A 17,017-nucleotide genomic window follows, 5' to 3' on the forward strand; every position below is an offset into this window, starting at 1 on the left:
AATATAAAATCCTAATTATTTATCATACAAGATAAGTGTGTATGTTTTTACAGGCTGTTCACTGAGCTATATCTTTAACCTCAGTGTGGACCACGCTCTGCTGAGATGAGAACATTTAAAGTATTTTGCTGCTTCTGTGCTTTTTATTTGTAAAGTCAAAAAAAATCTTTGAAATGTCCAAAGCTTGGGCTGCATTTCATTCTCATTTAAAGGAAGTTCAAGGTCTGTGGGATCCAGGAAGTTCTTGCTTCATCTGCCACAGATAAGAATCCGAGAGAAGACCTGCAGAACTGAGCTCTGATGAAGGGAACACACATGAAAAATATCAGCTGGCTTTTCCACAGCTCATAGATCAAGACTGGATTGCTGTGTGTGTGTGTGTATGCGTGGGAGAAAGAGAATTAGTGCAGTTGCTGGTATATGTATGTCAGCATGTGTGTGTATGTTTGCATTAAAGTTTCAGCACTATCGTGTGTGTGTGTGTGTGTCAGCTCTGCAGTGTAGATGTGACAGCTCAGTTCTGTTCTGTGTCTGTTACCAGCTGTTGTACCTCGCTTGCAATTTCTGTGTGTGTGTGTGTGTGTGTGTGTGTGTGTGTGTGTGTGTGTGTGTGTCTGTGACAGCATACTGTTTGATGTTTGAGACAAGAGAAAGGAGACAGAGTCAACGTCACTGACAGAGAGTAGCTCCCTGGTTTGGCTCCGTGATGCCTGCCGAAAACTCGTTAAATAAACACAGTCAACTGCTGCATGAATCAATCAAATAATTTTCACAACCAAATATACCCTCGCAAAACAGCAAGCACACTGAGCTTCTTCTCAGTGCTTCTTTTTCTTAGGAGCAATAATTGAATTAGGAATACTGCTTAGAGTAAAAGTATTTAACATTAGCGAGATGTCTGTGGCTACACCAGCAGCTATGAGGCTTTAAACTAAATGCAAACATCAAGAACTTTAATTAAAAAAAAGATGCAACTGGACTTTTTTAGGTTTGTGAATATATTTTCACCTCTCATCCTCTTCAGTTGAAAAAAAAATCCTATGTTGCATGGCTAGAGTTATCACATTCAGAAACTTAGTTCAGCTTTTTATGACCGAAGGGGTAACAAATGGCGGCGGTATTTAACCCCTACTGGGGGTTGTCCCCTTTGGAAGTGGCCCTGAGGGTCACCAGATGATCAAGGTGTGAAAAAAGGTGTGTGCCATTGGAAAGCTGATTCTGTTCACCTGGATGTTGTCAATGTGTGAAACATTTCATCATTCATCCAAATGACTTCTGCAGTCTCTGAGGCTCCTCTGAGACTCTTAGACGTCCTATGTCTTTAGTTGTTTAACATCACCAATAGATTGATATTTGTATTTGTCCTGTCACCCTCCCCTCCCTAGAACCTAGTTCCCACTGTCGCCAAAGCACTTGCTCATAGGGGGTCATACGATTGTTGGGGTTTTCCCTGTTTTGTTTGTATTATTGTATTATCTTTACATTACAGTATAAACACCTTGAGGCAACTCCTGTTGTGATTTGGCATTATATAAATAAAATCTAATTGAGTTGACTTGAATTGATAAGAACCGCTGTAGGTGATATTTATTTATAATCACTGGGTCACGAGATCAAATTCTATAATTCCATACTTCACTGGTGCTTTATTGACCTAGTGCAACCCAGCTGACTGCTGAGACTAGCTCTCTCTATCCTTGTCCAGTTGTATCCTAGCTATTCTTCTGCTCCTTAATATAGCTTCCCAGTATTTTTGAATTGTTCTACCATCTACTGATGGTACAGTTGCTTTCAACAACTGTAACTAAAGGAGCCCCCAGCAGCTACAGTACATCATGCTATACTTGCACTGGATGGTCCTGACACTCTAAATGTGCAAAATGAATGAAACAGGCACAAACTCTGAGCTGTCACTGCTGATGCGTCAACAAAGACAGAGCATGTGAGTCCAGCATCGTGTGTGTCTTTATGATCAATAGCAAAAAATAAAAGTGCCAATCTCTGCGGCCGGTAAATGAGAGTAAATGACAGCTGAGAGTCTCCTGAGAGAGCCGAGCAGCTGTGTGTGTGTGTGTGTGTGTGTGTGTGTGTGTGTGTGTGTGTGTGTGTGTGTGTGTGTGTGTGTGTGTGTGTGTGTATTCAGATCTGGAGAGCAGCTGTGAATGGAACACCTCACTACAAAAAAAAAAAAAAAAGGAGGATGGATGGATGCAGAAGGAGATAAGACTGACTATAGACAGATATGACATAACTTGGTGAGGTTACAGACATGAGGCAACAAAAGCCCCTGTCTGGTGCTGAACCTCCTCAAAATTTTCTGGTCTTATTTGTGTTTAGCTACAGGCCCGTAGATCAAGGGGTATATACCATAACATCAGGATGTAGTCACTGTATGAACAACAAAAACAAACAGATTTTCAGCCTGCAAACATCACTGATTGCTGGCAATTAACAGCTGTTTACAGTAACAACAGAAAACAAATATATGTCTTCCTGTTTTTGTTTTTTCTTTAATTAGAGTTGTAAAGACTTTAACTCTTTACAGTTTTTTCTCCACTCATTTCTTACTTCTATGCCTTCGGGCTCCCAATCCATTAATGCAGTTATCACGTCTTTCTTGCTCTTCTCTCACAGCTCTGCATTTTATCACACAGACAGAACAATTTGCAAAACATTTAGCATAAGTATAGACATGGACCGCAGATTTGACTTGATTACCTGAGAGATCTCTGCTCACAATATTTCAATCCTGTTTCCAAACCAGTGCCAGTGTCAAAGCTACAAAATATCTAACAGGAACACCTAGGTTAGCAGCAGACACAAAAATGATGTCACACCTGCTAGCTCATGTCCTGCTTTGGTGTCGCTTTGGCTTGTCATGCACCAACTTGACCAGGTTGAAGACAAGAACCATTACGACAATATAATGGTACAGGAGCCGTGATATTCCCAGATTACACAGAGGGGGACGCTGCAACTTGAAAACTTTGAGGAAAAAAATCTGCATACTGCAGTGAGTCCGGCGTGCCACGAGCACTGGTATAAATGTGCTGACATCACAGCTGGCACAACCAAGTCAGTGACTTAGCATAAATATCTCACTCTGAGTTTATTACGTGGGGATTACAAAACATGCAAAGAGAGAGGGAAAGCTGTAATCCACAGCAGGTCTGCAGAGGTCTCCCACTGTACTTAAGCTGAAGTAATTGAGCTGGGAATATTATAAAACTATTTTGTTTCAAACAATGCATGTAAACAGTGAAGCAAAGTGTAAGATTTGTGTCATCTGCTAATATATCACTGAGTTCCTCTTTGCTTTGCATAAAGTTGTTTGTACCAAACTGGCTGTTCTAAAAGAGAAACACTTTTATAATGTACAAATGGCCCAATAATAATGGAGCCCAATTAGGACAGACTACGGTCAAAGCAGCTTTATGAATATTTCCCTGCATGTAACAGTCTTTGACTTGTCCTTGTATTTTTCTTGGTGGACCAGCTGTTGGGGGCTTGTACTTCCTGCTGCAACGCCATTGGTCAGAAAGGAGCCAATGGGGGTGAGAAGAGAGTCTGAATGAATATGATGATGAACACACACACACACACACACACACACACACACACACACACACACACACTTAGAAGTACTGCATTTTTACAGACAGGAGGAGATAGACAGAAAATGAGAGATTTGCTTCTTCAGTGGTATGTAAAGGTGAATAAAGACAATCTGTAATCTGCAAAATAAGACAGCAGTGAAAAATGTGAATATTTTTAGGTATTATTAGTTATTATATTTTATTGTCATATGCTGCTAGTTTTTAAACGCTGTTATGCAGGTCTCTTCTTAGCATCATCCCACGTAGCACCCAAGCGGACGAGTACAAACAGAGCTGCCTGCTAGCGTTTACTCGCTAATTCAAGTCACTGAACCAGACCTCTAGATTGTGTTTATAGCATTGGTGAATTTTAGAACATTTTAATGCTGCTGTATAACAGAAATGATAGCATGCTGTGTTTTTAATTGTAAAAAAGTTTATCTTATTAAGGACCTGTCAGCAGGTATCTGTGTCTATGTGATGCACATGTACAGTTTACCTTACTAACCAAGCTTGCTAGCGTAAATTGTGATGTTATCATTGACTCTCTTTTATAAATATGACCGTTTCTGAAAATAAAATAAACCCATAAATATGGTTGTGACTGGAATGCTAATGTTAAGGCTTCAAAACAGGAGTTCACAAACCACTGGCTGATGTCAAGCTGCTACATCCATCTTTTATATACAGTCTATGCTGGCAGCAGACAACCACATGACACCTTCCCCTCCATTTTTTTTTCTTTCTCAAAATCCATCTCCTTCTTATTTCTGCCACAGTACAACTATGACAGCAAAGAAACGCTGGACTTTTAGACAGCTGTATTACTGATGCATCAGGTCACTGACACGGGCTATTTTCAACTACTGACCTAAAGCTGCGATGTAAAAGTTCTTTGGGAACATTTTTGTGACTGAAACTTGCCAGAAAATTGAGAATTACTGATTACTGTCTACGGCAATTTTAGGGACATGAGAGAAAGCGAGAGAAAATGCTCCCCCACAAAGCTTAACACAAACACAAAGAAGGATCGGGAAATGGTAACATTGGTAAAAAGACATTATCTTTGTGTCACTCAGGCTTCAGATGCCTGACCTGCTGTGAATTTAATATGAGAAGAAAGTTGATACTGCACTGATGATCTGAAATGACCACATATAACATTTTATTTCTTAAGTGCACCCATAAACACCTCTCACATTGATGATCAAACACCGCCACACAACCACTCAACTTATTAAAACTCAAGTGGATATGCTGAAAAGCAGCGCATCAAAGGGTTCTTTGTGTTTTTAAACCTCAAAGATCTGTACGTTTGAAAGAGATCGAAGAGACAAAAACAGAGTGAAAGATGACAAATGAGAACACAGCGAGGACAGAGACCACAATGCCAAGTTTCTCTCTTTCTAGTCTCTGACCCATCAGACGCAAAAATGTTTGGAGAGCCCTAAAGTGCTCACGAGTTTAGCTGATTGAGGATATTAGCGGTAAACAAGGAAGCCGAGGGGAATGACACACCTGCTGTTCTTCTGCAGGTAAATGTAACTCAAGATAGCCCACAGCACAGATCCATCTATAAAAATGACGTCGCTATGTTATGTTGCAGATACAGTATCTGCATGTGTATTTAATAGAGTAAATCTAGGTTTATTCAGACTGAAAATTTGTAAGTGCATGTGTGTGCACCTTGTTTAATAGGAAAATGCAGCTTCCAAGTGGCTCCCAAAACTTGCAGAGCTTCAAAAACGGAGGCTTCAGCACTTTTCACTGACTGATGTGTGAGTGTGTGTGTATATAGGAAGGGTTAAAGGCTTTTTTTTCATGTTGCATTCCAGCAGAACCTCACATCCACACTGCTGCTGCCTCAGCGCTCGCTGCCGGCCCAGGACTAACCTGCTGATCTGTGAGGCGATAAGTGGATGACAGGCATGCTTTGGTGTGGCTGAGAGAAAAAACTGTGTGCGTGTGTGTGTGTGTGTGTGTGTGTGTGTGTGTGTAAGCAGTCGACATAGTGGCTTTGGCTTGAATGAACGACAGAATGAAGAAGAAGGGAAAAATTTCAGATGGGGAGGAAACTGATGAAAAACCCCAAACAAGATAAGAAGATATAAAGAGTGCGAGACGGGATGAGAGACGGGAAGATCATCTACTCCCATCCCTTCATCCAGATGAGGAGGGGTTTTCTGCTTATGTAGACAGAATTCCCCTTTAGATAGCAGCTATAAGAAAGTCATGTAGTGTGTTTGTGCGGGTGTGTGCTGGCTATATATTATACTGCCAATGAGGGTGTTTCCACTGTGGTTATGGGAGTCCAGGTGATACTCTCAGCAGCAGTGAAACCACAGAAATCCCCATAAAACCAGAGAAGAACAAACAATGTGCTTTTCTTGGCCATAGCAGTGGAAGTTAACAAAAAGGTGTATCCTCTGGCTAGCAGTAAAGGAACTATCTGGAGAATATTAGTCTTAAAGTCTTAAAGGGTTCATCTTTTAGGAAGAAGGCAAAAGATAAGTGGATTTAGTTTGAACTTAATATTTCTTTTAACTACCAAGAGAAATGCATAATTATTGGGTTTTACCTCTTGGTGATTAAACATATTAATGGAACGATTGGGAGACCAGCTTGGTAAAGCTAAAACTTGATCAAAAACTCCAGAACAGCTACCATGTAGCAATGCAGCTTAATATAATGTTCCATAACCATAAAAGTCGAAAAGATTTCTTGGAAGCTTGAACTTTAACCCAGTGTTTTCTCTATTTCATTAAACTTGTTACAATTTGCACACTGTATAAATGTAGCATTATATGAAGTAATATGAAGTAAATAATAAAAAAATATCTGTTCCCAATATCCCATGTAATCCAACAACGTTCTCATTCTCTCTCCATCCTGGTGTTTGGAGTATTTATGCTACCTTCTGTCAGCAGACTCTGGGTTTTGGAGGGTGTCTGGATGATTGTAAAGGAGCACAGCTCACTGTTGTGATGTCGGGCTCTTACACTGGCATCAAACCATGTTTCCCATCCCCCAGCACCCATTTACAGCTTGGTGAGAGTCACAATGACCCTGTCAGGTTCCACGTTCAAAGTGGATGCAAGCAGTCACTAAGGAGAAAAAGCACTCTTGTGCAGAAAATAAACACTGGAAACTACTGTCAATGGACCATTGATGGTACCAGCCATCGCTTTGTGGAAGGCAACCTGATTGGGTAACCAAAACTAGTTGACCCTAAAACCTAAAACCCAACTATAACACAAACCATCACACTATATAAATGTAAACTAATATCAGTGAATTATCACATATTCAAAATAGTATTGCACATACTTTTTTTTATTTATTAAAAGCACATTTGTGCATCATATTAAAGTTAAAAGGGATTCATTAAGCTCATTTCCAGCTCCACTTTTTTTGGACCAAAAAATAAACCATCTTTGCATAATTTGCAATTCAAAATAATACTTCTCAATCTTATTCTGGGCAGCCCTTCAGTTTATCCTCTGTCTGCAAAATATCATTTTTAGAACCGCCCCCTTCAAGCCAACTTTATTCTGATTGGCTGCCACTCAGAAACACAAAGGTAGCTCATCCGATTAAGAATATTGATCTCTTCACATTTTCCAAATTCATCCAGTGGGCTGGATTGGAATCTTTGCTGGGTTGGTTCTGGCCTCTGGGCCTTATATTTAACCCTTTAAGACCTACCATAGAACCAAGTCCGCCAGAGCTTATATTATATTTTTACATGCTGTGGAGCCATTTTTTTTGGAGCATTTCAAGTTGCTATACATCAATACAACCATTATAGCCCAAATTTTAATAATATGTCTGAATTAAGTGCATAGTAATTACATAAATTGCAAAAAAGTGCAATAAACTACAAAAAAATTGAAAATCGTTTTTGATTTTTTAACATATATTTCAAGTTAGAGAAATTTAAGAGGCTTATCCCTCAAAACTGTAAATACAAAAAAGTTGCACAAACTAGTTTCCCACCAAAGGAAATTTATTTAAGTGTCTTCATAGTTTTATTTTTGAGATACACCAATTTTCATATACTGCAGGAAAAACGAAAAAATATATTATAGTGCAAATTTGCAAAATAACAGCATATGCATCAAAATAAAATATTTCCAGCAGTGCAATATGAGTCCTCAGCATCCCAAAAACGACACAGAAAGTCATAAAGTCAAACATAACTTTTAAAAACACAAGTATAAGCTCATAAGGCCCTGATGGTAAAAAAAACTACATTTCCGCAAAATGACGTCACTTCCGGTTTCGGGCAGGTCATGCGGTCATGTGATAGTTCACGCTGATGGACATAGGAAGTGTTACGAACAGCTGATCGGATCGGCAAAGCGTGTTTCTGGAATATTATGTTTTTGTTGCTGCAAGTGCTTTTTATGCAGTTTTTGCAAAGCTTTATGTGGAAGGAAACCTTGACCTAGGACAACCTGATGGCATAAGATGTAAGTACAACTCCTCCGGTTTCATATGCAAAAAAAATTATTGCGCTAGCTTACGTGGTTGCAGTGCTACCGGGATTTAAAAATAGTTACGCAAAATGGAGCGTGTCCGCTCCGACCGGCTTTAAATGGTTAAAACCTCTGATATAAATATCAATCTGCTCATAATGATCTGGCCAAACTTGACAATTACATTTCGCCCCAACAATTGGTTCAGAATGAAATGAGTTAAAAATAAGACAAAACATGGTCCACAGAGGATGAATCCTACAGCTTCCCAAATGTCACAATTGTTATTAATTGTATCAATTATTAAACATAAAAGGTAAAAGCATTAAAGCATCCGAACTCCAGTGGCTCTGTGCCCCACACGCATGAATCCAAACATCTGGTTATTTATTTTTCAATCCCTTTTTCTTCTAGTTTACTACAAGATTATTTATTATTTCCAGCCCTCTTAATCACTGACCAATTCTCTCTTTTTTAAATTCAGCTATGATTACATCATTGACTAGTGTAAAATAATCCATTTTCCCAAAGAGAAATTACTTTACATGAGTACAATGTCAAACTGAATAATAGATTTCAAATGAAATGGCAGTCCAGTATGATCATCGAGTGTTTTGGAACTCAGATGGAGGAAATTGGCAGAGACAAAATTATTATGTCTAAATTTAAAACTTCCACAATAACTGCAGCCAAAAATGTGGAACCAAAACCTAAATTAACTCAAAACTCCAACGGAAGAAATCTATTTGGTTTGGTCTGAGACTGGCGAAATAAACTGGGGTCATTGGAAATCTTCCTGCTGTTAGTGTGTGAGCTCATCCTCCCCTCTAAGTGTTTTTCTCTCTCTCTCTCTCTTTCTCTTTCACTAACAGCCGAGGACGAAGCCAGAGGATTTTGGACTTCAGCCCAGCATGTAAATTTATCTGCCATTTCCAAACAATTTCCATCAGGAGCCATTCAGACTGTGTAGCAGGACAATTTGACAGCAGCCCAGTAGGAAAATGGCCAGTGAGGCAGTAATGTTTCATTTATTTCATATTTTTGTCCTCTACGGTTTGCTGTAGCCTCGTACAAAGGCCACAGCTGGATATAAGAGGTGGTTATAAATAAAAGATCAGCGAGGCGGTGATAAATGGAGTAATGGATGGATGGAAAGATGGATACATGGACGAATCAAAGGCTGATCAAGTTAACAAATCAACTGTTAGATGGACAAATGAGTACAAATGGATGGATTTATAAAAAAAAAAAACAGTGCTTAGGACAAAAAAGGAAAAAAAGTGGAGGGAGCAGACAGTCAATAGATGGTCAGCTTATATTTGTAAAATAAACAAATAAACAAATCACATAACGAGGAGGTATCTATAAACGTATGGATCCACCACCAAGGACTGATTGCGAAACGCTTCAAATGTCCGTCAGAGAAAACCAGCATATGAATTAATACACTTCCCAATGATTGAATGAATGCATGAATAAATAAAACGTTCAAATGTCATTGTTGAATCAAAAAGACCTCATCAGTCGTTATCAGTCCCATAAATAGCTCCATCAGGTGGGGCATTCTGTGTACTAGCAGAGCGTTATCACCTCATTTGATGAAGGATGTTCCTCGCTGCTGAATGGAAGTAGTAATCCTCGCAAGACTAGAGGGCGAGAGGAAGCTTAATCCACTCAACAAGAGTTTAAGTCTTGTATTTTTGGATTTAACGTTACGTTAAAAGGTTTCTTTCAATTTCATGAGCTATTTTGGTTAACTTTAGGCAGCAAGTTTATGCAGTTAAGTTTAGCCATGAAAGGTAAAGGTTAGAAAGGATTATAACTTGGGTTTAAATGCCTCCTGTGAGAAAAGAAGTACATATTACAGTTATTAATCTGTATGTCTCTCTGCTCATCACTGATTAAAATGGATAGTAACAGCTTACTGTGCTGGCCTACTGGTAATATGAATGATTAAAACAAGTCTATACTGAGCGAATCAGCTGGTAAACTGATGAATGACTAAATAAAACAAAGGAAGAAATAAAGTCTCAGGGGGCAAACGGCACCTTTATTTAATTCCACCTGCATGACAAGTATTCCAGTGCCTACAACTGGCACATTTAGCATGATGGAGAAACTGGTATGTTGTCTGTGTGCGTCATTGTTTATGAGGTTGTCATGGCCAAATCGTGTCCTCATGAAAGATCAAAAGGCAGGAAGGCCTTTCAAAAAGTCTGAGTCCTTCGGATGCCACATTTGGATTTTTGCTTGTCTTTACTGTCCATCACTTTGCTTTCTGAGTTCTCTCCATTCACAAGGATCGACATTAACGGTTGCCCAGTTGCCCCAGGCAACCAGATTTGGACCACTGTCAATCATTTTGTTTGGTCTGATCGGCCCTGCTGGCAGTCGCTTTTCCTGTTATTAAACAGATTCTCTGTGTCCACATCATCCCGAAACACAAGGTCTAGATGATGTGGACATGACATTGATCACAACATCTCTAGAATGCAATTATAAATATTATAACATTATGACAATTATTATTATATGAGATTCAAGGTCATCATTGAATCAATGTCACGATTCCAAATAAGAGCACGAGTCCTTGTTTAATTTCATTTCATTTTATTAATTATTAACTTGCTATCTGGGCTCTTTAGGAATTCAAAAGGCAGGCTCAATCCTATTTCTCCCTAGAAGTGATTTTAGTGGTGCTATCTCAGTTTTGCTTGTTAGCATGCCAACACTTACTAAATAACATAAAAGTTAGTGCTATTTCATCATAAACACTTGAACACCATGCATAAACAGAGTGTGCACAGTGATGTTAATACAACAGGTGCTGTTGATTTTTTGTTTGTGTAATCAATGTCTGGACCTGTACTTTATATATTTTTATGTCCATGCACGCAGATGTCTGTAAGGATCTCTGTGAACAGGTCTGGGATGACCCAACTTTCCTTTTGCAAATTATTACTAAGAGTTATGGTTATAACTCAGACACCAGGCAGCAGTTTTCACAGTGGAAGACCTTTCAGTGTCCAAGGCCAAAGAAGGGAAGATTGGTCAGCAGTGTAACTATGAACATGCTCCTTGTTTTCTCTGAAAATTTTTCTCTTGCACATTCTTTCACAGGGGTCAGATTCTCAATGCTGAATCCTGTTGTAATATTCTAAGTGAGAACATTTGGTGCAAACAACCTGAGCTGTGGTGTGATCACAGTCGGGTGCCCCTTCATTGCAGAGTATGCATGACAGAGAGTACTTTGGCCACACCAACACAACCATCACTTTGTCTTCTTTATTCTGAAATTTTATTTAAAGGATAACTATTTTGACTCAGTGGGGTGTTACAGATGGTACTTGACTTGCTCACAAAACAGGACCTTCAGGGATGGTTTCAAGTATTGCAAGAGTGGTAAAAGGAATCTATTGCTGTACAAAGAGGCTACTTACAAGAAGATGAAGGGCAAATTAAGATCAGGAAAGATGACATACAAACTAAACTGTTAGTTTGTATGGGTATGAAAAGGTCTAACTGATAACGTGACATTTTTACCTGATGACAGTCCTTGAGAAAGTCTGGTGATCACCCAAGTCATTAAAGTTTACCATCTGGGAACCATGAATATCTGCATCAAGCTTTTTATCAGTGATATGTAGCAATATTTCAGTAGCGCAAAGATTAACATGCTGGTGGTGCTAAAAGTCAAGTGGCCAGCAAAATGGACAGACTTCAACTGCATCATTTCACTTTGCAATGAAATAATGACAAGCTAGCAGATGAACATACAGACCAGCAATCGCCAAAGGCAAGATTAAAATTAATTAGACCACAATTTCTAATGTAGCGCCAAAACCTACAGTAACGCTAAAAATATTATGATATTGAAGAGTCACACATCAACTTTAGGAAGTGGATTAATCAGAAACTTGTGTACATTTGAACTACATAGCAATTAAATAATATAATCAAATTCTCCACTGTTATCCGCCAGCTTTTATCAGATCTGAAAGTCAAACTTCTTGATATGCAAAAGGAAATTTTTCACATGTACAGTATTTCATAGATTCATAATAACCTGTAACACCTTTTAGTACAACTTCGATATTTTTAATCTAGGAAACGCACTTCTTTGATAAGCTTTAATTAAAGATCATTGAGACGAAAAGAAAAATAAATCTGTAATATCAGATTCCACACGTCCAACAACCTGTGCAGCAATGAAACGTATGTGATTCTTTTTTTAATCTGGTGGTCATCAAAATACAGCGAGCACATCAAGCCTCTCTTTTTAATCAAATGCCAACATCTGTATGTCTCTGTTAATTATCAACGTGTATCTTTTCATTGATGCATATGGTCCATGAGAACGGAGCAGGAAGATTACAGTACAGATTCAGAATGTAGTAAAAGTCGTCACAACACCTGGTGCTACCGTTGGTGATACATATTTCTTTGAAAACAGTTGTCCTTAAAGTTAAAATTAATAACTATTTGTTTAATGAAGTTGGGAATAGTTAGATAAAGTTAAACATCTCTATTAAAATTATACAAAAAAATATGTAACAGCTGTTGTTTATTGTAGTCACGAGGGTGATTGACACATAGCAAACAGAGTATTCTATAGCTTTTATTATGTGGACTTTAAATGACAGCACATGAATATATGCATGGATATTAAGTTGCAAATGAAGGTTCCCAACTTTTCAGAGAGTGATTGGTAGCTGTTGCACAATAATAACTATCTGAATGAAATAAATTATGCAAGAAACAGCGTCTACAATCAGCCAACAAGTCAAAGACGACTTTGCAAATTTGCATGAATCCTCTTTACGGGAACAACAAAGGGACATGAGTTTAAACAAAATGTTTGACAATTGGGAAAAAAAATGTTAAATGTTAGAGTTAGCTAACATGTAGCAGTGCAAAGCCACACTAGCCAACAGCTCATAGGAGAGTGAACTTACATTAACAAGAAAAACATAAATGCTAAATGGACATGAAAACTCCACTGGTAAGATTATTCTTTGTCTGATGGGAGGTTACTCTTTTACACCTTTGTAAGATAAAAAAAATGCGTGCACAATCAATAGCAATACAAAGAAATCATACCTTCAAAACCTTAAGCAGTACTTTGACATATAATATATTACATTGTTTTTAAAAAGTCATCTTGTACTTGAGGATATTTTTATTCTGTGATTGTGACTTGGGTTGATTGGTTAACCTTGTTCATCACATAAACCCATGTGTTTGGATGTCAGTGACCAAAGAAACATGACTTTAAAATAGCCATTGTAAATAGCTAATAAATGATTATAAATACATAATAATACAATACTGTATAATTATTCCATGTTAATAAACAATTAATTGATTTCATTGTTTGTTAACTAGTTTATAGACCACTGGACTCTTTCTGATGTTTGCTGAAATTCTGAAGCTGAAGTTTATAAAAATTAGCATAGTAGTTATAAATGTTATGAATATTTTTAATTAATTCAAATATTTATACTATTTATATCATAAATATTATTATGAAGATTATAGCGATTAAGATGTAATATTTGATTTAAGGAAACGTAAGACTAGGCAGGGTGGAGGTACTTGTGGTTTATGTTTGCTTTTTAATTTTGTTAGCACCTTTTCTCTGCTTTTACTTTCTCTGGATTTTTGGTTTGGCTTAGGCACAGAGAGTGTTTGAGCAGGTTTAAGAGCAACACAGTGGTTGGTATAAGTGCACAAAAACAAACACAAACTAACGACATAAACATACATTTTAACATTACTAATTATTTGAAAAAATTAATACATTAAAATAACTATTTACAAAAAATAATCAGCTATCAGCTTGCCATTTATCAACAATGGTTATTACAAAATGTTTAATGATGGTTACAAAACTATGGTGATGTCAACTTCCTCCTCTTTTTACAGCATAAGTGACTGAGATCAAAAGTCACATCCAACTCCAAAAAGTCACTTTAGAACACTAGGTTTAGGTTGTGCTCACTTTTCAACACTGGCATTTAAATGCCTCATTTGCATATTCAAATCCCCCCCCCCCCCCTTTTTTTTTTTTGTTTAGGGCCACATTAGAACAATCCTCTATAATCTTTATTATCCAGTGGGTAGGATATGTGGGCAAAAAGGCATAAGGTGGGTACTGGCGACATGCTACATGTTATTCTGGAGACATTTACCAAAAGCACCAATGGCTTTAGGTCTCTCCTTCAGGCCACGTTCCACAGTTAATATGCAAAAGTCCACAACCACAAGTAAAGATTTTGGTGCTTAAACCTCGCATCTCTAGAGCTGAACATCCTCTACTACTGATACCAAATCAAACTCAGAGTTTGCTCTGTTTTGCCTAAATATATTTACTGCTTTGTCTCAATCAAAAAACAAAAAAGAAGCAATAAAGATGACTGAAACTGACACACTGGTTGAATAAAAGAAGACATTTACATTGGGACTGACCTGATGGCAGTGTGGGTTGGACTCTCTGCCATATGAGTACAAACTCCTCTCTGTTTTACCTGGAAGAGGAAGAAGAAAGGGCAGTTAGGCAGTTAGCAAAAGCAATCAGCTTAACAAAGACTGATCTTTATAACTACAGGAAGGAAAAAACAATTACTGGTGTGGAAATTATTCAGCTTTAACAGATCAATCAACTCCAAAGACATGTTAACACAATAACACTACACAGCGTCGGTACAATCAGGTCCAGGCAAAGTTGCCCTTTGTCACATGCTCTCACCATCACCAACAACAGGGACATATTTCCCCGGAACATCAAAACTGTGCTATAGTTTTTCATCTATTAATTTAAAGGATAAATCATTCACAAGGAGCCACAGAAAAAATAACTTTTTGTAGAAACAGCCAAAGCCAGTTTTCCTGATCACAGACAGTGTGTGTGCTCTGTGTGTTTTCTGCTCGCTGATCTCTCTGCACAACAAAACGTACATCTGCTATGCCTGCAATGCATAGATCCGCATACAGAAAGGCAAGGGCTTTGTGCCACAAAAACAAAATCAACGCTTTCATTCTCCACTTTCTTTAGGTGTAGATTTAGTTTCTTTGCATGAGAAAAAAAATTGAGTGTTCAGCTGAACAGAAAAATTAAAAAGCAACCTGCCTCACGGAGAAAACTGAACTCTCCTAGTGAATTTACGAGTAAAGATGTTTATAGTACATCGCCAACTCTAATGGTTTGCCATATATGGTATTATTCTGCTCTTTCCCATCTTTGTCCCTTTGGAGAGTGATGTTCCATAGAGACTAATTAGTGCACTCACTAGGCAACCAATTCTACTGAAGAAAATAGTCAATTCTTGCGCAGTTGCATACTACTGTGTTCAGGCTATGCAGACTATTTTCTGCATTCCATTGTGGGATTTTTGAAGGCAGCAAATAATGGATGAATTTTACACTTAGAGTTCAGTTTCCAAAGTTATTGACAATGATGTGATTTTGGGAAAAAATAAGCGTTTCTAAACGACTTTACAGTAAGTATCAACCAACAGCCACCAGGCAACTTGGAATGAAGCTGAAAACCAAGACTCTGTAATCAGCATATAGAACTGCAGTATGGGATTTGGTGACACAAATACATTCAAAATCATGCTTTATTTACATTTTCTAGAAAATGAAGATAATCCAGTTTCAATGGTCCATTGTGTGTGAATTTTTTCACCATTTTGCTTCCACACTATATCTCCCCCACAAACTAGTGGAAAGTCACATTTTGTTGTATGTGTGTGTCCACTTTGTCTTTTGAACATTTAAATATTTGTCTTGATGTAAGTGCTTATCTAGGAATTTTTATCTGTTACTTAAACATTTTTACATGTAAGCAGTGTTTCACAATTAGAAAGAAAAAAGATTTAACACTGCATACGTGCAATTATTGTTTTCCCAAAATAAGGATTTTTCCCTCAAAACACACTAAATTTCCACTTCAGCAGTTAGAGAAAATTTATATTCATATTGTATTATAGCATTCAGAGAAATATTTATAGAACATTTTATTTCTTCAAAATTGTAAAAAATAAAAAAATATTACACATTGACAGTAGTTTCAAATTAATGAAGTTACAAAAAGAGATATATTGATAAAAATACATTGATTCTAATGTGCCAGCAAAATGCTCATTTTGAACCTGGCTTTAAAGAATCTACAGTTTTCTGTTCTACAAATTGGTTCTCATTAGGGTTTACATAGTGAAATTTTGGAAAACATGTAATACATGTAATAATGACGCTCTTAATTTAAATAACCAGCCAGAGAAATTCAACCTGTCTCTGCTTAACCTGGCAACAGCCTACTGCTACTGCAATACTACATTAAAGGACATTTCCATCAAAGATGTTGGAACCACACTGTGAAGATTTAACAAAGCCCTGTAGGAAAAGTTGCATACTACAAAATTTAGGGTTTGTGCGATTAATTTAGCATTTAATATTATGCCAAATGTATGACATAATTCTCCATGATTATCACTTAATATTAAAGCTCCATTTATTGAAAGTTTGGCTAAACTCCAACATTCAACATATCTCTTGAAAACCTTGCAAGGCATCATGTTCATGTAACTCTCTTCAGGAACTCAAATTTCTTGGTTAAAGTTTTACTGCAAAAGACTTTTTATTTTCCTTTAATTTCATTTATAAACAATACAGAAACTATGATTTCTGTTCCCGTTGTTGGACTTGAAGGTCCTTAATGCCCAAGGCAACATCTGATACAGATTTAATAGATGTAAGAAGAAAACAACACCCTCACCTACCCATTAGTTTTTATAGAACATCTTCGGTCAAACGTGTTGAAACATGTTTGATTGAAATCAGACATCAGAGCTCTTTGAATGCAGGCCAAGGATTGATCAGTACACGACAAGAAGGTGAAGCCTCGTTGGCAGGTAACCGACCATCACTTTAATACACAAACTG

At 37.5% G+C, this 17,017-nt stretch overlaps 1 protein-coding gene across 4 annotated transcripts in view; it reads right to left on the bottom strand.

Moving 5' to 3' along the window:
* tcf4 (transcription factor 4) overlaps window positions 1–17,017 on the bottom strand; it is a 261,409-nt gene that overhangs the window by 120,627 nt on the left and 123,765 nt on the right. For all 4 annotated transcript variants that reach the window (XM_082538306.1, XM_082538305.1, XM_082538304.1 and 1 more), the window contains one exon: window positions 14,543–14,601. In XM_082538306.1, the coding sequence (XP_082394432.1) occupies window positions 14,543–14,601 (59 nt within the window). The remainder of the gene's footprint in view (window positions 1–14,542; window positions 14,602–17,017) is intronic.

This window comes from Aulonocara stuartgranti (assembly GCF_965226115.1).
Source record: "Aulonocara stuartgranti genome assembly, chromosome: 7".
Lineage (NCBI taxonomy): Eukaryota > Metazoa > Chordata > Actinopteri > Cichliformes > Cichlidae > Aulonocara > Aulonocara stuartgranti.